At 44.1% G+C, this 23,681-nt stretch overlaps 1 protein-coding gene across 4 annotated transcripts in view; it reads right to left on the bottom strand.

The window, feature by feature from the left end:
• Window positions 1–23,681, bottom strand: part of ORC3 (origin recognition complex subunit 3) — a 293,597-nt gene that overhangs the window by 83,810 nt on the left and 186,106 nt on the right. For all 4 annotated transcript variants that reach the window (XM_085611096.1, XM_085611093.1, XM_085611094.1 and 1 more), the window contains 3 exons: window positions 21,628–21,691; window positions 17,856–17,972; window positions 6,332–6,411 (listed from right to left, as the gene is read on the bottom strand). In XM_085611096.1, coding sequence (XP_085467222.1) covers window positions 6,332–6,411; window positions 17,856–17,972; window positions 21,628–21,691 — 261 coding nt within the window. The remainder of the gene's footprint in view (window positions 1–6,331; window positions 6,412–17,855; window positions 17,973–21,627; window positions 21,692–23,681) is intronic.

Here is a 23,681-nt window from a genome sequence, read left to right as displayed (position 1 = left end):
AAAGCATGCTTCTCACAGAATTGGCAACAACACACTTGTTGGCAAGAGGCCACTGTATGCACTCCCCAGCACCCTGCTCATATGCTCAACTAGACCATTGGTCTGGGGGTGGTACAGTGAACTTCTGAGGTGCTTGACACCACAAGTGTCAAGGAAATCCTCAACCTCATTAGCGACAAACTGGGCACCATTGTCTGTCACCAGAAACTCGGGAAAACCTTCCTTCATGAATACCTCATTGAGGAACTCGACAACAGTTCTAGAACTCACTTCCCTCACAAACCTAACCTCTGGCCACTTTGAGTAGTAGTCCATTAGGACAAAAGCAAACTTAGATGATGGATCAAGGGCATGGAAAGGACCTACAATATCAAGCCCCAGCTTCACCCAGAGTGCGGACGGCAACTCAACAGGAGAAAGAGGGGGGAGTACGCATTTTTGCAGTTTTGTCAGAGCTAGAACAAATCACGCATGACTTGACAATTTCATCCACTTCCCTGTCCATGGAAGGCCACCAGAAAGAAAGACGCACCCTTTTTTTTGTCATAGTGGCACCTAACTGTCCCTCATGCGCATGCCTGATTAAGGCAGATCTCAAACCAAGAGGGGAAACAAGCTTGTCACCTCTCAGTCGCCTACCATCCTTGATGGTTAATTCATCTGCCACCTGCAGAAATGTTTTGTATTCAAAATTCAGGTTCCTCTCCTTGGGCCATACTCTCTCGACATACTTCATGACCAAAGCCAAGGAAACATTGGCGCTAAGGGCCTGACGCCATTCACATTCAGAAACTGCACACAACTGTTGAAGATCTACTGCAGCCACAATGAACTCCTCTTTGTCCTCCTCACCCATGATTGATTTAGCTTCAACAACATCAGAGGAACGTGAGAGGTAATCTGCGCACCCATTCTTGCTCCCGGGAATGTACTCATCTTAAAAATCATACTGGAGAAGTTTGGAAGAGAGACGTGCAATCCTAGGAGTGAAACTCCTGACATTCTTCCCACTAAGGATAACAACTAAGGGCTTGTGATCAGTCCGGAGGCAGCACTTCTTCCCCAAATTAAGTTACGAAACTTCATCACTGCCCACCAACACGCTAGTAACTCCTTCTCGATAACTGAATATTTTATTTCCGAAGGAGACAAAACACTGGAAGCAAACTCAATGGTCCGAACCTCTCCCCCCTTTGTTCTGGGTAAGAACAGCCCCCACTCCAAAATTATTTTTTTTTTTAAATAAAGCACAATACCTTTGAAAACAAGAGACACTTTCCACTTGGTTGCACAATACCTTTCAGCATGAAGAATGGAATGCCGGCCTCACTTCTCGTACCATTGTGACATAAATCAATAAGCGGAGAACAGATGGCAAACTCCGTTCTCTTCCTCTCTTCTATCAACAAAGGGAGCACTGTGACGCGAACACTAGGGAATGCGTCCTGCGTTTCACCGTTGGAACGCAGTAGCGTGGTGACGTTTCTGCACGTCTCGACGTCACTCACGTGTGTGCGCAGACATTGCTGTAATGCAAGTCTCCCGATGCGTTCCAGCTGTCCACTAACCTCTTTTCCTTCGCAAGCTCTGCCCCAATTCCTCCTGGTTTCGTCGCAATATGTTGCTTCCACGCACTGTCAAAGTCGGATAGAGATGACTCGGACGACAACCTCCTGCCACCTGCAGGAGACTCTTCTCTTCGACGTGCCAGGAGTAGACGAGGATTCTTGTACAGACACACACCGGTCTGTGTTGATATCCCATCCTTGTCGCCAACAAAGATGTCTTAATGAGCCAGGAAACGCCAGGTAAGTCGTAGTAGCATTTATTCAAGTAGAATACAGCCGAGTCATCAAGCAGAGCAGCAGCAGAGGTTACAACCGGCACCAACTGACACAGCTGGAAATCCAGGTGCAGAACCCTCATGCAGTGAGGTTCTGAGCCAAGGACATTCCAAAACAAGCAGAGACTACTACACTTGGGCAGTGAGGAGCTTGCAGGATCAATCCCTCAGCAACTTTGGGCACATAGTGTGGTAGCCCACACATCAACGGCTTCTTGGGTGACATCCTCACACCAGAAAATTAAATCCCCTAAAAAGTCAACAAAAAGTCGAAAGAGACCAGGCGAAAAGTGATATGGGGTAGCTCAACCCGACACAGCATTATCTGGCACAGAAAGGAAAGAATGGACATCAGTGCGCCAAGGTGGTGCCTATATTGGTACCTCCCACGTCACTTTCGGCATGGCCAATGCAGAGCTGAACGATCCCACCTAATGGTGCACAGGGGTACTGCTTGAAACTCTTCTGGATCCAATCCGACACCCGGGGATATTCAAAGGTAAGGAATCTGAAGCTAGAAGTCTCTATCGGACACAATTAAATTATTTCTGTTGAATTAATTTTGGCTTGTTGGGGAGGCTGAGAAAGGGGTTGAAGTTTAGAAGGGCCCCTTCTGTATCAACCACACCAACTCTAAAGACCAGCTATCTTGGGCTCTAGGTTCCTGTTACTATTCTGCAGGGATATATAGTCAACAGGTAAAGTATCTTTGTACAGGCCAAAATGTAGGTTGGCAAAGCCCATTAAGACGAGAAGAAGAGCCAGGTGAGATGGGCATGCTAGACAAGGTCACACACATATAGGCCATGATGAAAATTGTGTGTCTTAATATCAAGGGACTCAATGCTCTGAAAAAGCAACTAGCAATTCTTTATCACTTAGGAGATAGTGGGGGAAGCACAAAAGGAGGGGGAGGACAAGAACTGCATAGCTATAGAGGAAAGGGAATAAACCCCAGAGTGCTGAGGGATTTCTGAAAAGGACACCGATTATCCAATCTTCTTGTACTGAATTACAATGGTCCAAACAACCAAGCATGTATTCTAAACACACATCTTAGGTGTGGAGGCAGCCATGCTCCAAATGGTCGCCATGCTTTTTAGTGGGATGAGCTCAGGCATCAAGTGGTCTGTAGTTATCAAGTAGTCTGTTGTCATCAAGTGGTCTGTCATCAAGACCCGGTTGTAAAAACAGCTGTCCACTCAGATCTGCTTCCTGGAACATGCAACCATCTAATATTGTATAGTCCTCCTCCTTACTGCTGCAAGAGATAAGATATTGGTATCTTTGCCATGACCAACAGCTATTCAGCCAAGCAGCAATACTGAGCACTTTAGTGAATCGGCACATTGAAGGAGCCTCAATGCCTGCTGCAGCTGGGGCACCACAGAGAAATAGGGGGAAGTTGTCCACCTTGGAAAGCAGATGGAGCTCACTGACATACGGGAACAATTACAACCCCTGTTGCAAGAAGATCTGGGTAGAGAATGTGGCCTAAAGACTAGGGCAGTCTACCTCGGAGCTGGGGAACCGAGTTCGAAGCTCTGCAGGGACGCTCAACATTCTGTGATTCTGGGCAAATCACTTAATCTCCCCGTGCCTAACAAAAATGAATGCGTCTGTATGTAACGTAACTGGTGCTCATATAAAGCGCTCTGATACCTCCGGGTCCAGTTAGAGTTAAATAAAACTGCACACAAAAAAAGACAGAGAGGTAAGAGCAGAGACTACACTAAAACCCGGGTCACCAAACGAAAAGCTCTTCCATATGCGACTGCCAATTCATTTGTGGGTTGAATATAAGGGAGGATAAATAGAGAGAGCAGAAGGAAAAGAGGGATTTCTTAGCACCAAATGTTTCCATCTACAAACAGACTTGGGAAGAATACACATAGCAGCCTAAGATCACTAGCTTAGCCATGACTCATGGTGAGATGGTGATAATATTAATGTTAAAAGAACTACAGCCATTTAACTAATGTGTAGAGAAAACAAATATATTCACTCCAGGGGGTAATGGTATTAAAGGGGGGGGAGTGGTAAAGAAGACAGCAGTGGGTGAGTTCCTACCTTGGAATGTTTATAAGGGAAAACAGAGCAGGAGCTGCCCAAAGAGAGCACTTCGACGAACGAACAACATACTTTATGACCCGCTGAAAGAAGACAATATAACATCCAGAGGTTAAAGCCCCTAGTCTTCGAATTATTGGATTGCACCCCTTTGATGAATGGGTATGATTTGAAACTGATTGTACAGATCACTACAAAATAAAGTTGAGAGCACAAACTTTGCTGTTCAAGTTGTGGTCAACCAAGTTGGCAGACTCTCTTCAAAAGGGACCCTCTGGAGCAGGTCAGGACTCTGCAATATCGTTGGTTGAACGGTTAAATCATGGTCAAAGAGAGATAATAAAAAAGGTAGCTGCAAAGTAATGAACTCGTGTATGTTGGGTGGCAAGTATCTACATTACTAGATCCGAGTTGTTCTACATCATCTAAAGTTGAGAGGAGTGAAGAAAAAGTGCAGTCTATGGCACTGTAAGCATCCTTTTGGTTGCAAATGAGTCGGAGGTAAAACATGAGCAGAATGCATTCATTCTGCCTAGCTAAAGCTGCACAAGTTTCTTTTATCCGATACAGAAGGTTTTGCTGATATATGAGCTTTCAGTGTATGAACGATTGACTTGAAAGATTTGTCCGATATTTCTCTCCTTTCCTAGAACTGGAGAGGGTGCTCTTAGAATTTCTCTGTAGTGAGGAACTATAAGCTTGCAACAGCTTAGTTGTTACAGTTCATACACCTCTCCCTTCCTGCTCAGTATACGAGACTTAGGACAAGGTCTTGTGGCTTTAGGCGGACATTTACATGTGTTAGGATATGAAGGATATAACAGAAATCTGAAACTATGTTCCATAGAGTAAACATTTGGGCAGGGTTCTGCCATAACATCTATGACTACACTGTTTGATTCTGTCTGAATTGTGCACATTTTTCTATTCCTCCAATAAAGAGGATTTTGTGGTGCTGGCGGTTCTTGGCAATTGCAGATAGTTATACTATTATTTACTCTAACACAACAGGTGCCCATGTAAGGTGCTCTGATACCTTCAGGTCTAGTTTGTGCTATATAAAACTCCAGGAAAACAACCCCCATCCCAAACATTTATTTTTATCCAAATTTGGAGGAGGAGGTTGCTTTTGAGTATTTTTTTTACTTGTGTTCAGGATAGTTGGATCTCTTAAATGGGACACCCAAAACAGAAAACATAGGCTCCTTGCCCTGCAGTGTTTGCCTCATTAAGGCCAGAGCCTCTAGGTGAAGAGAAAAACCTAAGTAACTAAAAGACTGTAATGTCTTACTTCTTCTCTTCTCGAGCAGATGTGTATTGAATTTGATCTAAACCACAATTACCCAGAAAGTGATCACAAGCATGGTCGAAGCTGTAGAGTTTTGTTTGCATGCCTCTAAAAACAATCAGTATTACTGCCCTACACTTCGATTTTAGATGACTATTGAGAACCATTAGAATAGACTGCTGGTCATTTTAAAGGCCTATCCCTATCTAGACTCTATTCGCAGTGGACTTCCTTTCAATAAGGTGAGAATGATTTGAAAGCTTACTTCTGTGATCACTGAAATCTAACTGTATCTCCGTCCATATGGTTTGGGTTATTTAAATTGGTTTGTCATTAAAAGTAATATTCTCCTTTCCTATCCTATCATTCACCCACAAACCGCTCATGATAATATGTTCATTTTCTTATTAAATGTACTAAGCAACTCTTTTAAATGATAATCAGCACATTGGAACACAAACTCTTGGTCCCGAATAAGTCATACTATCCTCTACCCCAAGTAGTCCCTATTATATGGGAGAGTTTGTTGCATTAGAGAAATTTGAGAGGCACTATGCTTGCCCTGTTTTATATACTTGCAATATAAACAGCCATCTCGAATTGCAACCACTTGCATAAATAGTACACACCGTAAAGTGTGGCTATCTTCTGTTAATATGACTATTGAGGTTTCCAAAAAGGAGAAAGAGAAATATAGTTCCTACTAATATTTTTAATTGTATTCCAACACCTGATTCATGATTTGGGATCAAAAGAAGAAAGGACTGTCAATGTGTTAAAATAATTCTCATGCTATTGTATCACTAGAACTGTAATGAATTGAACATTCAAGATCATCACTTATCTTTAATGTGACATTTCATTTATTCTATTTGCATCTTTTATTTAGCAGTGCAAACATGTGACAGCATTTACATTCCCATCTGAGTCGTTTCAACAATTTAACAGCTCACTGGAAAGAAGCAATATTGGTGGTGGAGTGAACTAGAATTATCGCTACATAGAGGACAACGAAACACTGAGTAAAGTTATTTACAAGTCCACCAGGAGCTCACATCAAATGCAAAACCGACACATCACCATCTGAAACTGTGGAGATAAAACAAATGAAACAACATTTGAAGAACTACCTGAGTAGCTGGAAGGCTGACAAATACTCCTCAGATTCCCAGACTTCCTTCTCCATACATGTGCAATGTAGCTCTCTGATCTGCAACCAAATAAAAAAAGGCCACAAACAAAACATGAACATAAGTGACAAAGAAGAGTTCAACAAAGTGAACATTAATCAACTAGGATATCAGTTGCAATACGTGTGACTATGATTGTAGGATAACCATTTACAAGGGTACACATAAGGACTGTGACCCTATATATCAAATCAGAAACTGCTGAGGGCCATCCCATTGTTATGTAGCAGGTGTAGCGCCACTAGGACCCACAGTCACGGTGGCCACGCAGCCAGTCAGGGTCATTTCCTTACTTGCTTTCAGCCCACGACACCTCACAATGCCCCTACCAACTGACAGTCTCCCCGGATGATGGGTCAATGATCACTCTACACTACAGGTGAGAGCACACTTTGAGTCTAACCCAGGACCAGCAGACAATGGAAAGCTCCTGAGGAAGCAATAATAACACACTTTATAAAACTACGTTTAAAACTTTGATATTGCCTCAGTCACTGTGGTTTCGCTTGTGGATATGGAGGAAAGGTTAGCTTGTGGGAGCCTTTTGAACTCGGTGCTTCACTTCCCTTCTGTTGCTTTGAATTGTTATTCAAGTCCCTTTCAGAGCACTCAACTTAGGGCAGGGGTTTTTGTTCTGCCTTCCTATTCAAGTATTTATTTAACTAGGGTATTCTGAGGATCTTCTAAACAGGTCATGGGGACACAGAACTCCTGAGCAGTGGGTACACCAAAGGCAAGCTCATCTGTGCCCATTTATTACCTGGCTGTGGACACAAACTTAAAATGCTTTTTCTGCATCGCTGGGACCTCAAGGTGGGCATAATCCATTGTCCTCGGAGCTGCTCTTTCTCTTCTCGAAGTTTGACTCAATTTGTACAGCAATGCTTAGAGGTGGAAACTCTCTACATTCATTTTCTTTGCAACGATGGAAAAGCCTTTATTCCCCTAACATATACAGAGAAAGGGAAGGTGCAGATTTAAAGTACAAGTTACTTACCTTCTGTAACGACGTATCTGGTAGAGACGATTGTAGCCGCAGATTCCTTAACGTAGAATTATCCCCAGGCGTGAGACTGGACCCGGAAAACTTTCTTGCCCAGCATCTCTGTGCGCCGGGGAGCGGTACCACGCGACTCCACCCAGACGTCTTCTGCGGGCGTGACGTCAGTGAGGTCACATAAGCCCCACCACGGCGCGCTGACGTCAGTTTGCTTCGGAGAACTTTTCTGCACCGCAACGCGGAGCCATCACAACAAGACTGAGGAGAGCATGGGAACAGTGTGCGAAAAAACCAGCAAAAACAAAACAGAAAAAGGATGAGGAACAGCGCCAGCCGGCACCAAAGCACCAGGAGGTTACAGCAGCAAAGACAGAGCAGGGCACCATAGTGAGGAACAACTGTGCAAACTAAGGCTATACCACTAAAGCGTCAGAAGGCCATAGCAGCAAAACGCGCAAAGGACCACTCTGTGGGACCACCACGCAAGCCAAGGCGACAGCCATCCTGGAAGCACAATCATGTGAAAGCGCCGTATCAGAAAAGAAAGAAAGAAAGAAAGAAAGAAAGAAAAAGAAAGAGAGAGAAAGAAAGCGAGAGAAAGAAAGAGAGAGAAAGAAAGAGAGAAAGAGAGAAAGAGAAAAAGAGAGAGAGAGAGAGAGAGAGAGAGAGAGAGAGAAAGAGACAGAGACTGTAACCACAAACCACACAGTGAAGGGCAACCAGCCCAGAACAGAGTAGCAACAGAAACCCACCCCCAGACCATATCGTCAAGAGGGCCATAGCCCCGGAAAGGAACAGGAGGCCAAGGGACAGGCAAAAGAATCCCCCACATAGAATACCGTAAGGGGAGCAGAAACCCTAACAGCAGAGGGGAAAAAGCAAAAGTAGGCCCGACACTGGAGAGAAACCAGCTGGAGGAATGCCTGACCGGAAAAGAACAAGGAGGACACCCACAGAAGACAAGCCACCCAGAGGAAGGCGAGAGCAGAAAACCCAAACTGAGGGTCCTCGCAGAACGGGGAGGAAGGGCGGGTCGTGAAGGAATCTGCGGCTAGAATCGTTTCTACCAGAAACATCGTTACTGAAGGTAAGTAACTTGTACATCTGATAGAGACTACTAGCTGCAGATTCCTTAACGTAGAATAGATACCCTAGCCATACCCAGAAGGGAGGAGGGCCTGCGAGAGAGCCTCCCCACCAGGAGAGACACAGGGCCCAGCAGGGGACATGTCACAGGGACAAGAATGAAAAAGAGCAGGACATCCTAGGCCCTACCAAGGGGGGACCACCCAACACCCCGCAGGGACAGACAGCACCTGAAAACCTCAAGGAAACAAGGACCACCTCAAACCCCAGGAAGAAGAGGTAGAACCGAAGGCAGGGCCCACCGTAAGAAACACATACACATTGACAGAAAATAGCGGAACACACCTTGGCCGCAAGCAGCGGACAAGGCAGGAACGGCTCCACTGCCAATAGCGCAGGCGAAAGAAGAAAGGCACAGTCGTGCAAAGCCCCAGTCGAACCAGAGGCAGGGGCACAAGGGAACATAACAAAGGCCACAACGGTGAATTAGAAGACGCAGGCCCACACGGGCAGGCGCAGCCAGCAGCAGGCAATACCACGGAACAGCGCACCCAGGACAAGTCAGACGCCAGCCGAAGGCAGAGGCCAGGGAGGGCCCGGACACACCCCCAAGGGAGGGGCCAGCCCAGAACACACACACTGACCACAAAGAAGAGAAACGGAGGACATACTAAGCCGTCCACTAGAAGACAGAGGCCAAGAAAAGCCAGTCCCTGTGGAACACCAGATAGAGGACCAAGCCGAACACCAGACAGGAGCCCGAAACCACCACAGCACGACGCCGCAGACAGCAGGCCAGACTGGTCTAGCGACGTATCGAACAAGGAGAAGGATGGACCTGGGCGCAGTGCAAGCTGCTGCAAGACAATCGGCAAGAAGATCGCACCTGCGACATACCGTGACACCACGGAGAGCAAGGAGCCCGAAAAGGGCGACCACACCTCCCCAGCACATGACAGAGCTATGTAATAGCTATAATTACCTCACATAGGCTATTTTATGTCCCAATAAAATATGGGGACCCCTCTTAGGAAAAACAAATTCCGCAGCAGAGGACAAACAGAAAGACCTGCGGGTAGAACTGCAGACGGCTTGCTAATCAGCCAATAAAGAAGACACAGAAGGCCTAATCTCAGGACCTACACGGGTTTACCAACAGCCAAAACCACAAGTCAAACAAAGGCCGGACCAGCGGCCAACAACACCGAAGGGCCAACAGAAGGACCCTGAAGGCACATCAACAAGACAGAACACGCAACCGGAGCTACCGAACGTTAGACCCCTGAATAACAAGGGAAGGACACCTCCCAGAGCACAGCAGAGGACCGACAGCCAGGTTCACTGAGGGGGAGGAGGCGGAGGAGGAGGAGGAAGCCCCGCAAGGAACCGCTGAATAGCAGAATCCGCCGGGGCATGGAACAGAAGAGTGCCATCAAAAGGGAGGTCAACCTGACGCTCCCTAACATTTTCAGGAAAAACACTGTCCCTCAGCCAAGCATTGCGACTGAGGGCCACCGAAGAAGCCATTGTGCGACCAAGAGCCTCAGAGACATCCAGGGCAGAGCGAAGAATAAACGCAGCCAGCTCCCGGCCATCCAACACATGGTGCCGCAGATCAGCGCAGGCACCCTCTGGAGAAGACAGAAGGGACTCCGTGGAATCCCATAAACAGGAAGTGGCTCTAGCAAACACGCAAAGAGTGTTAAGCGCCCGCAAGGCAGCACTAGAGGAAGCAAAGATGTTACGCCCCCACGAATCCAGCCACCAGGCCTCCCTCAACGGAAAAGACAATACCGAGGGCAAAGAAGGGAAGGCAGTCTGCAGAAGAGGGCCCCTGGTAGAAGGGTGGAAGGAAAGGCAGACAGGATCATGCGTAGCAGGACGGTGGCGGTGCAGAAGCGACTGGGGCACCGGGTCCCCTGTTGCAGGACGCCCCCAGGCTTTGAAAGGGAGAAGCAGCTCCCGTCCACCAGAACCCTGATGGAGAACCTCAAGTAAATGGTCCGTGGGGAAATGGGCAGCCGGGCTGCCCATGCGCAAAATCCCAGCGGCCGTGGAGACAGCCCGGGCGAAGGCAGCGCTTGCTTCCGTTGGGCAACGCAGTGGGGAGAGCAATTCCTCCGTGGAGGATGGCTGTAAGCTAAGCCGGCCATCCCCCAGACCAACCGGAGGAAGAAACGGCCAAGCACGGACAGGAGAAGGCTGGACAGGAGAGTGGGGAGAAGGCCACAACGCGGTGTCCCTTCTCCGGGGAAGAAGAAACAAAAAGTTGCCATACCTCCGGGCCTCCAAAGACGAATCGATGACCCGACGCTGGCATGGCACCGTGGAGTCCGCTACACGTGCCGGCCCGGTGCCGAAGGGGATGCGGAGACAACCTCCACCACCAGCGCAGCGGGGAAAAAAGACGGGGTCGGAGCTGGGGCGGCTAAAGAACGACGCCGAAAAAGCGCCTGCACCTGAAAGGCGTGAACTCGCCCACGGACAAGGCCGCCGCCTGCCCAGAGGACCGAGCCGGCAACCTCCTAAGACACCACAGGGACCCCCACGGGAGTTTGCGGCGAGGCAGAGACGCCGTGGGCCGAAGGAGGGAACCCCGTAGGGCCGCACCCCTACGACACCACACCCCCACAATCTGGAGCCGAACCTGTTGGCGCCGGGGTGGAGCTGCCGGCGACTCCACAGAAGGCCTTGCACACGGCAAGGGATCCGTGGACGTCCCAGGAAGGGAAGGAGGAGCCAAAGAGGCCTGCAGAGCTGCATTATAGACCTCCATTTGGACTCTGGATGCCCCTGCGCCGGATGGCGGCGGGTAGGGTGGCGACGCTTGAGGCCGCACGACCCGCGAAGCACCTGCGCCCCCCATAGGATGGGGACCAGGACAAGCTGCGAGCAACGCCCCAGCGGCCTCTCAGGAGGACGATGTCGGAGACGGACCCTGCCGCGGGGGACGGACGTGGAGACTAAGTCTACTTGGACATGCGGGCTGAAAGGAGCTTCATCCGACGCTCCCGCCGAGACTTCAGCTTCATCTGCTGGCAAGCCTCGCAGTCCGTGGAGTCATGGTGCTCCCCCGAACACCACATACAAATGGGGTGAGGGTCCGTTGCCGACAACTGGCGTGCGCAAGACAAGCACGTCTTAAAACCAGAAGGCATTCGCAAACTGCTCTCAAAAAAGAAATGCAAAGCGTGAAAAGAAGGCCTAAAAACAGGCCAGGGACACAATCCGGATCCGCGTTGTACGTGGAAAAGAAGGAAACTGACATCAGTGCGCCAGGGTGGGGCTTATGAGACCTCGCTGACGTCACACTGCGGAAGATGTCAGGGCGGAGCCGCGTGGTACCGCCCCCCCGGCGCGCAGAGATGCTGGGCAAGAAAGTTTTCCGGGTCCAGTCTCACGCCCGGGTATAATTCTACGTTAAGGAATCTGCGACTAGTAGTCTCCATCAGATGCTCCAAGCAGCGTAAAGCACAGTGTGGTTTCTTAACTGTTTTATGGTCATCTGTTAACAAAGGTCATGCCGTAGAGATAATCTGCACAAATCCCACACTTGGTTTTACTTCATTGTCTATCAATCTAACATGATTTTAACTAGTCTGTCCTATGGTCATATACCAGACTTTCTACAAGATTGTATCATAATCACACCTATAGATGTTGGAGGAACAGTACCTGTGAGGCAACAGAGTCTACATACAGTCGAACCGCTACACAAGAACGACAGCTGAAATAATGGATAATGGAAATGAATCTAAAGATTTCAGATAGCATGAGAGGACACGGTCAAAACCCAACATTTTTACTGGAAAAATAACAGCTACTCCTAGTGCAGGACAAATCTTAAATCAAGACCAGAGGAGTTGTGCCAACCAGATTCCAATACACCAATATGGTGCACACAAGAATCCAATCAGAGGCGTGGAGGAATCGCTATAGGAAGGAGTGGGGGAAGCGGAGGAATCATTTCGGGAGGTGATGTGGTGCCGGGATCAGCACCTCACACACAGCAGGTAAACAAACTCCTTGAAAGTGCACACAGCACATTTGGACGTCGCACACAGCTGTCCAGGAAGGAGGTATTATCCTGGGGGTTGGGACATGCATGAGGACCCTGGGCAGAAAGGCTGCGTTACTGAAATTCTGGTGCACACCCAGAGGACTCGTTACACAAAGAGGGAGGGCTGTCAAAACTGTGTGAACACGTCACTTCCTATGTGCCTGCAGAAATAAGAGAGTCCCTGCAGGAGCTTGAGGCCAGTGGAAGGGCAATGGCCCCAGAAAGCTGTACTTGGTCCAGGGTCCCAACAACAAAGGTTGACACCAGGAGGAAGTCGGAGGCGAAGAGACTGCCCGAGAAAAGGTAAGTAAAGAAACGAGAGAGCAGTGGGAACAAGCCAATGGTAATTAACGTTAAGTAATGGGCGGGCTCTAACCCCTTTTTAAGATTTTGGTTTTTTTTAAGAACAATAGTTTTCGCGGACAGTGCATGCACACTGTAGGCAAAACCTAAAAAGGATCTGAAAGAGAGATTAAGAAAGCTCACACTCTGAGCCTGAAAAGAAACTGAAAGGATTAAGGATTATATTACATCCGAATTTAAGAGGAATAGACAAGGACAAAAGCAAGAAAGCAAGCACCATCGCATGTCATAACAAGCATTGGCATAGCCAATAGGTCTCGCCTTTGGGACCTTATAAGTGTTTAGCCATGCAACAGTTGCATAACTAAATACTTATAAGGTCCCAAAAGCGATACCTATTGGCTATGCAAAGCGGCCCTGCGGCCGCGAAAGTGATCACGATCACGATCAAACATCAAAGCGGCCGTGAAACCGAAAGTAATGTCGGTAAAGCGGGGCGCGCGCGCCCGCGCACATGCACTGTGGCTTTAGGCTGGCCTGGTAGCACTTTTTGGAGCCCTCTCAATAAGTCTCGCCAGACCAGCGCATGCGCTGGGTCAGGCGAGACCTAAAAATGGTTATTATCTTTAGGATGTAGCTCAGTATGACTCAATGAAATGAGCTATGAAAGCAGTAACAGCGACCCAGTCCTCTTGTAAGCCTTTCGGTAGGCTGTTTTTGAGACTCTGCTATATGTAAGCGTAATTAACACTTTTTGTTAATGCTCTAGTTATTTGCTAATAGGAAGTGAAGTAGACTAGTTTTAAATTTATTGTTGTTTTTGATGCCCTCTTTTTAGTTCAACTTAATGTATGTGCATACATGTCTAAGCCAATAACGAACGAACTGTAACAAAGACTCTTAGTCCGGGTGAAAGTATGCAGATGGCTACATTTCCAAATTGGAGAGGGAGGCAAAATCCTTTGTGCAGTGATGAAGGGTGTGTGCAGTGGATTCACCAGCTTCAAAACTGATGGTAAAATAGAACCAGAGTCTAACACCTTCACCTTGAAGGAAGGAGTCACAGGGTTTTGCATGGCTGTGACAATCCAGGAAAATGACTGAACCAATGAAATCGCTAAATGAAAATTCAGAAAAGAACAGAGCACAATTCTTTTTAAATTTTATTAGAAAGGAAGGATGCATACTTTGCACACACTTTAAATGTGCTGAGTAAATATAGTATTTGTAACAAATGTCCAGTCTATTTCAATCTCTATTATACTAAGGATAAGTAGGTAAGGCAAAATTTGCAAAACCTGATATAAAATTATGAGTTTGCTCGGTGGGGACTCAGTGGGGGAGTGAGCGCCATAATTATAATCAGTGTAAGCCATACCTTTGACTTGGGGGAAGCTCCGGATACAGGCTGCTGATGTAAATTGTAATTTTAAAGAAACCTATATAGCGTTTACGACCCCTAATGAGGCACTGAATTGCTTTTTGTGGTAAGTAGCCCTCTATTCAGAAGCCAAGATTAGCAATTAGGTTAGTACAATTATTGTTTTTTTTTTTTCTTGTGTGTTAGTTGTGTTAAGATTATCCTCTTGATTTCTTGTGTGTTTAGTAGAGTTTTGGGTAGGGTGGACATCAAGGTGGCAATGGTAGGGAGGAGAACACGGTAAAGGTATTGAATGGATTAAGGTATTGGACTACAGGGTGTGGTAAATATTGATGTAATAAAAAAATTAAAAAAAAAGTTTAAAGTGGGAGAGGTTATTTGTCCATCAAAATAATTTAAAATCCAAGTTCACTTCATTGCCAGCATTTAATGAACTAACAACATTTTTGATAATCAGTAACTTAGCAACTTAGTTAGTTACATAGTGCCAAGAAACCGATGTTGAAGGTGCGCTTAATTAAGTGTATTAACATAACACTTTAATAACACAAAAGTACAATTTGGGTTTCTTCAGGAGAATAAGACTGAATAAAGCATAGGTGGAATGCAAAACAGATGTTGTCCACACACCTATCTGCCATCAAACATGGTTGCAATAATAATCCTCATTGGTCTAAATATGAAGGGGCATATTAACAAACTGAATTTTGTGGTGCGTGAAGTAGTACTACTCACATACTACAATATCTCATTCACAAACCTATGGGCAGAGATCTCTGCCTCCCCTATCTTTTCTGTCTTGAGATCTCTGTCATGGTCTACCACATATAGGTATACGTTTCAGCAGTAAATGAATACGTTCTGCAGGGGGGAGGAGATGTGGCTGGAAAATGAGGAATACTTAGCAATAAATGGGAGGGATTTAGGGAAATTTAAGGTGGGGTTTAGGGAAGGACATGCTAATACAAATACACACCCACAAAACCGTAAAATCATTATTATTCACAAACTACAATTCTAAAGTTACTACAGCCCTAAAGGTATGAAAACAGAGCTAAATGTACTCCAGTTCATCCTTGGAGTAAGCAAGCACTACATATGGTCACTCAAGGTACTGTAGTACATTCCCACTGAAAACAATTGAGGCAGGGAAATAAAACAGCATCCCCTAAGAACTAATATTAAATACATTAAATATTTTAAAAGTCTAAATTATATATATTCATGCACGGGAGAATATCTTGTACGCGCATTGCAGCAATGAGAAACATTTACATTAGATCTGAAATGTGTTCTCTTTCGCTCCGTATGAAATAATGAATAGATTTTGAAATGAAGCTGTGTGGATCTAGGATTTTTTCTCCTGTGTTTGAAAAACGAACAGTGTAGCTGCATGCGTAAATGTCAGACCTCCCCCACTAGAGGGACCAAGCCGTATAAGCAGCTGTGTTGTTTTATATTTTTTATGTTGAAATATATATCTATATAATTATTATTTTAAAAAGTTAATAGACTAAAAAAAATGTAATTTTTAAACATACTTTTTGGACTTGGCCCTCTCTGCAGGGTTGCTCCCAAAACTTTTGCCTTTCGCCCTCCTGTTTTCTGAATTCATTTTTGATGGCATTAAGACTTGGTGCACTTTACCACTGCTAGGCAGTGCTAAAGTGCTTTTGCTCTCGCCCTTGGTCATGGTACAGTTGGCTTACACATGAATAGCATATTTAATTACTTATAAGTCCCAAGTATATGGTACTACATGTACCCAAGGCCTGTAGATCAAGAGCTACTAGTGGGCCTGCACTCATTGTGCCACCCACTTAAGAAGCCCTTTAAAACATGTCTCAGGCCTGCCACTGAAGCCTGTAGTGTAGTGCACTTCACGCTACAGCAAAAACAGCCTGAGGCGACTGCCATTGTGAAGCTCCAGCAACGACAGTCCGTGAGGCTCGACCGTATTTTCACACTACAACAACGACTATTTGCGACACTAGGCCTACTCTTCACGTTGCTTAACAACCCTTCACGACGTTCTCCTCACAACCTCTTTCGCCGTGAACTGGACTCTGAGAAGGTAACTTTTCAGCACTGGATTTTTATATACTTGTGTATAGTCAGCCAATTATAGAATATAATCTGTATGCTTCAGAATCTTAATTCTTTATCTGAGTTTTGGTAGTATCTTTCCAAGGTAAATGGGGTATAATGTACCTCCAAAAGGACACCTGATTCCTTGTCAAAACTGCAAAGTAGGCATTACATTTCCCGAACAAGCAATCTTGTACAAAAGCCCTGAAGAAGTTCATTTTATGAACGAAACGTGTTGGCTAGAGGCTGTTTTTATGAATATAAAGTAAAAAAAAGACAATAAAGAAGATTGTTTTAAACATTTGGACACTGTTACTTCGCTTATGTTATTTTGTGTCTGAGATATAATTTCCCTGCTGTACGTCCCCAGAGCGACCCATTCAGACTAGTGTTTGAAGACCTCCTCCATGAGTCAGAGTCAGATGAATATAATGTTTATTTACCACTTGATGAGATCCAACCTTTGAAATAATTTTAAAAAATTACAAACCTTGAAAAAGTGGAGGAAATGGGATGGTGTTTTGGCTAAACCCAAAGCATATTACACATTGATTTTTCCAGTAACACCATATTGATGCATATTACTGAAACTCATAAATCTTTAATTGGCCACTCAGTGTAGACTAACTGCCATCTTGGTCAAATTAATTAATGAACCAACTGACCAATTTATTGATCTTTTTCTGCAACAGTTGATTATTAGCATACCACGTTACAAACAAGATGAAGTCATTTTCAAATGAATTTAACAAGAGAAGCCTTTTTTTGTGTACAATTTATGCAAGTTCACTTTATATGTTGATTTCACACACCAGAGGCACTGAAGCAATAGAATGGCAAATTTAACAAGGAATATTTTTTATCCAACTCTTACATTTCACACTATACCATAACTATTTTGAATAGCAGTGTCATTATTTTCTTTCATAAACTTCAAGGAACGCTATACGTTGTCCCAGCATATGGTAATACCTTTATGGTCAAATTTGAGGAAATTCACATAAGCAAGCCACTTTCTTGGAAGAAAGGCCTAATCACATAGTATATTGGTGACATTTGGTTGCTTATTCAAATATAGAAAAATATTTCATACAAAATAATTAATTACTGAATAACTGCATTAAATACATTAGCAAAATGGATTACATTGGCATTGAGTTTCTAGAAGTAAAAGTACGTTTTCGACAAAGTACTTTTAAAGAGAGGGACTGACTGAAATAGTATTTTACACTACTCAAACTTCTGTTACTTTTCTCTGAAGAATGTACTTCCTTCTTTGCACATAAAGAAGCTGGAACTAATATCTGCAGATGCTTGAAACAGCAGTAATATATACACATGTGAGAAATTTGAATACCAAAAATACATAAAGGAGTTTTTGATAAATTGTTAACCAAAGTGATCAGCACAAAAAGAGTATCCTTACTGGGAAAACATTGCAAAGTAAAAACTCATTATTCTCACACAAATATTTTCAACTGGAATAATTAACAGATGATGAACCAAATAAGACAGAAAGAAGGTTATAGAGAATCATGGTGCTCACCTGTTTGCCTAACGGATATTTTGGAAGGATTGATGTGAAACTATGAAGGCACCTTAGAACTGGGATATAATTCTCATGGTAAACATGTAAGTCTTCCAGCAATTTCTCAGTTATTTCCTGAAAAGAAGATAAAACACATTGAGCAATCAACTGTCAAAACAAAGTACATTCAAGAGTGCGGACATGCTTAATCAGCAAAAGACTTAAAGAAAATGTTGTTGAGAACACTTAGATGATCCAAAACAGAAGCACTAAGACATACACCACCAATCAAAAAAAAACAAAAAAAAACACACAAGAAGAAATTATGCTAACATATTCCTGTGCATAATCATCCATGCTGGTTACTTCCATCTTGCATTTTTCTTTCAGCATGAGGAATTTTGGGAACTGCCCAAGTCTTTCTATTTTTGGTCACTGAACCTCTTTGGATAGCACTTTTCAATAACTGCTCTGGCGGCAACTTAATGCAGGTGTCTAAGTCCTGCAACTAGGTGGAATGGGGAAATGACTGAAGCCCATAAAAACTGCGCCTGGGGAGGAAGTGGCCAAGAGCTTATAGGATGGACAAATTCTGCACAAATATGGCCTGAGACAACTTGAAGTATGCATTTTGTGATACTGTTCTTTTAATTCTATAAGTGGTTCCCCCAGAGAAACCACATTAAACTGCTCTGTAATGCATCAGTTAGAACAGACACATTTACACACAACAGTAATACTCTTACCTTATTATCAGCCTGGAAATATTAATATCATCATGAAAGTGAAATCTGACCGTGCAGCAATGGTGCAGTGCTCAATGCAGTGAAACAGTGCAATGCAGGCAATGAAAAGTGAGTCATAAAACGAATAAACTGAGGGCTATAAAACACATTTAAATCATATGGTAAAAGAGGTTATTTTGGCCAGGAGGTTTAATCTATACATAGACTAAAAATTCAAATATGTTTCAGTGCTATTTGATAAGTGTCGATGTTTCAACCCCCATGTATAATTTAAAGGCTCGTCTGAATCGTTAACAATGTTAAAGGCATCTTATACAGATAACTCTCAAGAAATCAGCATGATCCATATAAAAAAAGACTGCTGAAAAGAATTCTCAAATGGATGCAAAGGCAGCAGCGCTGAAAACAATACATAACACAATTACTACTGGGGGAGAGTCAGGAATCACACTGTAGAGGCCCTGCATTGGATTATGTACTGCAAACTGCACCATTCACCAGCCCACTCCAAAAGCGGTCACAATTTCGTTTGGAAGCGGTGGCCATGTTTGGGATGGGCAATCCACAGCACATCATGCTGCACTGTACCTACTCTGCTGTTACCAGTACATGAGCCTTAACACACTATTGTTGTTTATCAGCAGCAAAAGGTACCCCAGCTTTGGGCGTTTGCAGTGACACAGCAGAGTGAACAGGGGAGACGGACAGCATCAGGGCTGGTTCCATATGAGGCAGTGGGTAACAATGTTCTTCCAATCAAGTTCACATGGGAAAATAGGAACTGATTTGGGGGCAGGGCACACCAGTGCAGTTAAACACATTGGCCACCTTTAGCTCTGGTATCCTGGGGCCACTTTAACATTGGACCGCAAATTTGCACCAATTACACTCCATTTGCATTTGAGTCTCAGGACAGGTAGCAAGAATATTCAGGGAGATAGTGTGGCTTAGAAACAACTCTTCAAAGAACATAATGGACATGCAGAGCTTTAACTTTAAAAAACAAGTATTTCATTTACTGACAACTAAATAAACATAACATTACAAATGAACATAAGGAAAATCAGACCTTTCGAGCCATTCCTTAACTACCTGTGGTGTCTGTCACAAAGTTTACAATATAGAAACATTTCATATTATATTTGTCACAGAATTCACAATGTAAAAAAAAAAAAAAACACGTTCCTGTTCTATCTGTCAGAGATGACAGTGTAATACTCCACCTATTGCATTTGTCAGATAGTTCTCAATATAAATTTCATCCCTATTTTGTCAGAGAGTTCTTAATGTAAAATCCCTTCCTTGCATGGTGTAACTCCTACTTGTCATGGGGTTACACTTGGCAAAGTCCCTTCCTTCTGTATCGACACAGACTGCATTATGAAAGACAGAATTACTTTGTAAGTTGGCTACCACAAATGCTGTTTAATAGGATATCCAACAATATCAAAATCAGGAGACATCATGAAACAAAAATTTAACTTTTTACCTTTCCAGAAGTTATGTGCCCAATGTAAGCATTTCAAGGTTGACCATCAATTTCTTGAAGTGGCGGTGGAGCCATTTCCGTCAAAGCTATAGGGAACGGCCTGTGTTGTTTTGACTTGCCAGTTGGTGTAACTTGGCTTCCCCTCCCCAAGAGCATCTCCTGTATGCTTGATGGCAACTGTCACTGAACTCACAGCTGCAGTTTTAGACCCCTATGGAGCTTTGCCCTTATGTGCTGTCCCCCACTGCTCTGGCCTCCTGTAACTCCACTACACCAGTGCAGATCCCACTGTTCTGGCTGTTTGTGATATCAACCCCACCTAACATGTGGAACAACTAAATGTAGATCCCAGAAATGTTCGCCCAAAGTGAAACTTTTTCTTTTCAGAGTGTAGAGAGCATTTGCCCTGCTTCTGTGACAATCTGCAATGGTTTGCATGTTGGTCCTTCTTTTCATGTGTGTGGGCAAACAGGCAAGAACTGCATCCAACAAATGTATGCAGTTGTAATACAAAGAAGGTCTGGGAAGACTGATGTAAGACTTTATAACTGAGCCTTCCAATAACTGTTGTTAGAAACTTGCTTTTAAGGGAAAGGCCAAACTCGGCTTGTGGCCTTGAGCGAGGTATGTTTCAGACAACAGAATTTCTGGGGACTCTATATGTGTTGCTTTTCCCCATGCAGTACCTCCCTTTAAAATCATAGTCTTGGATTGTTGGCGTAAAGCCATCGCTCGGTCAGGTGGGAGTTAAGTTCACACAAGAAACCCTGCTATGGAAAGAGACACAACTGAGGTAATCAGCAACTCTGGAAGAATTTGATAAGAGTGACAACATTAACATTTTTAAACTGGGATAAATTGGAAGGTAACCTTATGAAATCCTTTGCGACTCTTTAGGAGAAATATAAACTCCATTTGCCACCATTGTAGATGGTCTTGGAATTAAGATATGCTCTTGAAACAAACAGAGATGAATGCCGTTCCTGAGTTCAATCCATTAGAGACGAAATGAGTCAAACAACTTGGCAAAGTGGGGATCGTATGCTTATCTTGAATGTTCCAGACTGTTTTGCAGTGCTATGATCAAGATAGGAGGGTGATCTGAGGCCACTGGAAGAAGCATACTGGAAGGATGCCATGATGACACCACCAGTATTAGCTATATGAGCTAGGTTATGCTTAATCCAACTCAATTACTTCCATTGAATTTGTTATGCCCCTCAGGGACTATGGCGGATGGATAAATATCGCTCTTCTTGCCAAGGTTACTGCCAAACACTGGAGATCGGGTTCCTCCCAATTGATAGAGGAATGGCTTAGGGGAATGGAGAGTGGAACCTGTCTATCAAGCCAGAAGCTGTGCTCACAAGCACAAGAAAATATGGGGGTTAAGGTGGACCTTTCTCTATATTGTTAGTACATAGTGCTTCTGGTGGTATCAGAAGTGGCCGGGATGAGGCTTGGTGTGGTAAATATTGGAGTATGGCGTTATGATTTTATTTGCATGCAAGTATGAAATGTGAAGTAAGGTGTTCAAAAACGCCAAATAGCATACCTTGACAGAACTGTCGCACGTCAGCAGCTGCACCTGTTTTTCTGGCGCTTGACTTTCAACATACCTGAAAGAGTAAATATATTGCATCACAACCAATCATGCACTACCTCAGCTGTGCTCACTGTCATTTCAGCACTCAAGCCTAGGTCACACAGGCACAGATAGCCCACATTCTATTACCAGTTTGCAAACATTTTGTCCAATTAAAAGGTGTTTACATCAGGGAGGGGGTGGAGGGCTATGAGATGAAAGCAGATAGTGGGTTCACTCCATGCTATCCTCTAAATTGAGACATTAGTTTCTAAAGGATCTAACTCTTACAAGGCACAGAATCTAGTTAGTGAGATTAGTGCACCTAAGCCACAATTCCTCTACAATCTCATGGAGCTAGCTTTGAATATTGCCTATTATTATCCTTGGAGAGCTTAATCGACAAAGAGAGTAACTTCATTACTCAGTTTGAATGAGACCGTATCTTAGGCTTTGGGACACCAATGGTAAACACATGTATCCTGCAAGGATGCTACCCAGTGACCACCTACTGCCCCAACATCCAGAGAAAATGCCTCACAATCTCCTTCTGCATTTCACACCTTTCTCTAAAAAAATCTGCAACACTTAAAAAATACAAGCTCTATTTAGGGGAGTGAAATATAAAAATAAAAAAAGCCATTTACCTGACCCCCAACAAGGTGGCAATTTTCTAGGATGGGCAGACACTGCCACTCCTAAAGTTAGGTGTGTTCCAGTAGGTAAGATTTAGCCATATTACAGCTTTATCAAGTTGGCGGAAAGGGAGACAGTTACCAGTAAGATCTAAACCACTCTCCCATGATAAACCACCATTTTAGGATAACAGATAAACAATGGGAATCTGGGGTATGATTAGTCGATCCTCTTATGTTTACAAAACATGGTTACCACACATAGCTCACATTCAGGTCGAGCTCACATTCAGGTCGGGGTGAAGTCTCTCAGTCATAACAAACTTCACGTATTTCACTAACGGGGCACATGGGAAAAAGGCCTTTTCCACTAAACTATGGTCCATATGTATCAACCAATTTTGCGTTCGCAAGCGGGTCAATTCAGAGAATCAGCCCATTTGCGAGCGCAAAAAAGGCTTTTTACATGTATCAAATCCTATTTTGCGATTTGGTAACCTGTTACTGAATCACAAAATGGGTTTGCGATTCGGTATTTGGAAGGGGCATGTTTAGGGTATCCCTTCCAAATAGCGAATCGCCGCGGTATATAAGAATGTTTTGTGACCGTGAATGCTGTCGCAAAACCTTTGCATTTTACCACCTACTTGAAGTAGGTAGTAACCCATTCGCTAATGTAAATGTATGCAAAAACTTTTTTTTTTAATTTTTTTTAAGAGCAGCCTACTCTTAAAACATAAAAAGAAAACTTTTAAATTTGTTTTCTAAATGCAACCTATTTTCCTTTAAGGAAAACGGGCTGCATTGAAAAAAAATTAAGATTGTTTTATTTAAAAGCAATCATGGACATAGTGGTCTGCTGACTCCAGCAACTCACTGTCCCCGTGATTTTAGCGATTCCTAGGAGATCGCAAATTCATACATTTATAATAGCGATTACCTAATTGCGATTGGCAGAAAATCGCAATTATGTAATCGCTATTGCAATGTTGATACAAGTGGCCCCATATTACTCAGTCTCTAACCCCCAGTCGCATCGTGGCTCGACATGTTGACATTGGGTGTCCATTTAAAATGAAGTCATGGTGGGAAGCCAAGCCTCTAATACAGTTATATTCTCTCTAATGGAGACCAACATACAAAAATTGCTGCGGAGTATCTCCCACGGGACTCCTGACAAGTCCTCCAATCAGGAAAATGTACAACGTCTGGTAGAAATTATGAACTCAGGAACAGAGGACCCAAGGCAATTGTGATAGGGGCTTTTGACTCTGCAATAGTCCAAGTGTATTTTGGTAAAACTTGCCATCTTTAAACAATCCTGAAGGAGAAAAGATCTAAAAAGAGGCAGATACTAATTGGTCTCAAGACACTCTTTCTCCTTTTTTT

The sequence above is a fragment of the Triturus cristatus genome, chromosome 6 (assembly GCF_964204655.1).
Source record: "Triturus cristatus chromosome 6, aTriCri1.1, whole genome shotgun sequence".
Lineage (NCBI taxonomy): Eukaryota > Metazoa > Chordata > Amphibia > Caudata > Salamandridae > Triturus > Triturus cristatus.
The sequence above is the reverse complement of the archived record's forward strand: the minus strand, read 5'-3'. Positions and strand labels throughout refer to the sequence as shown.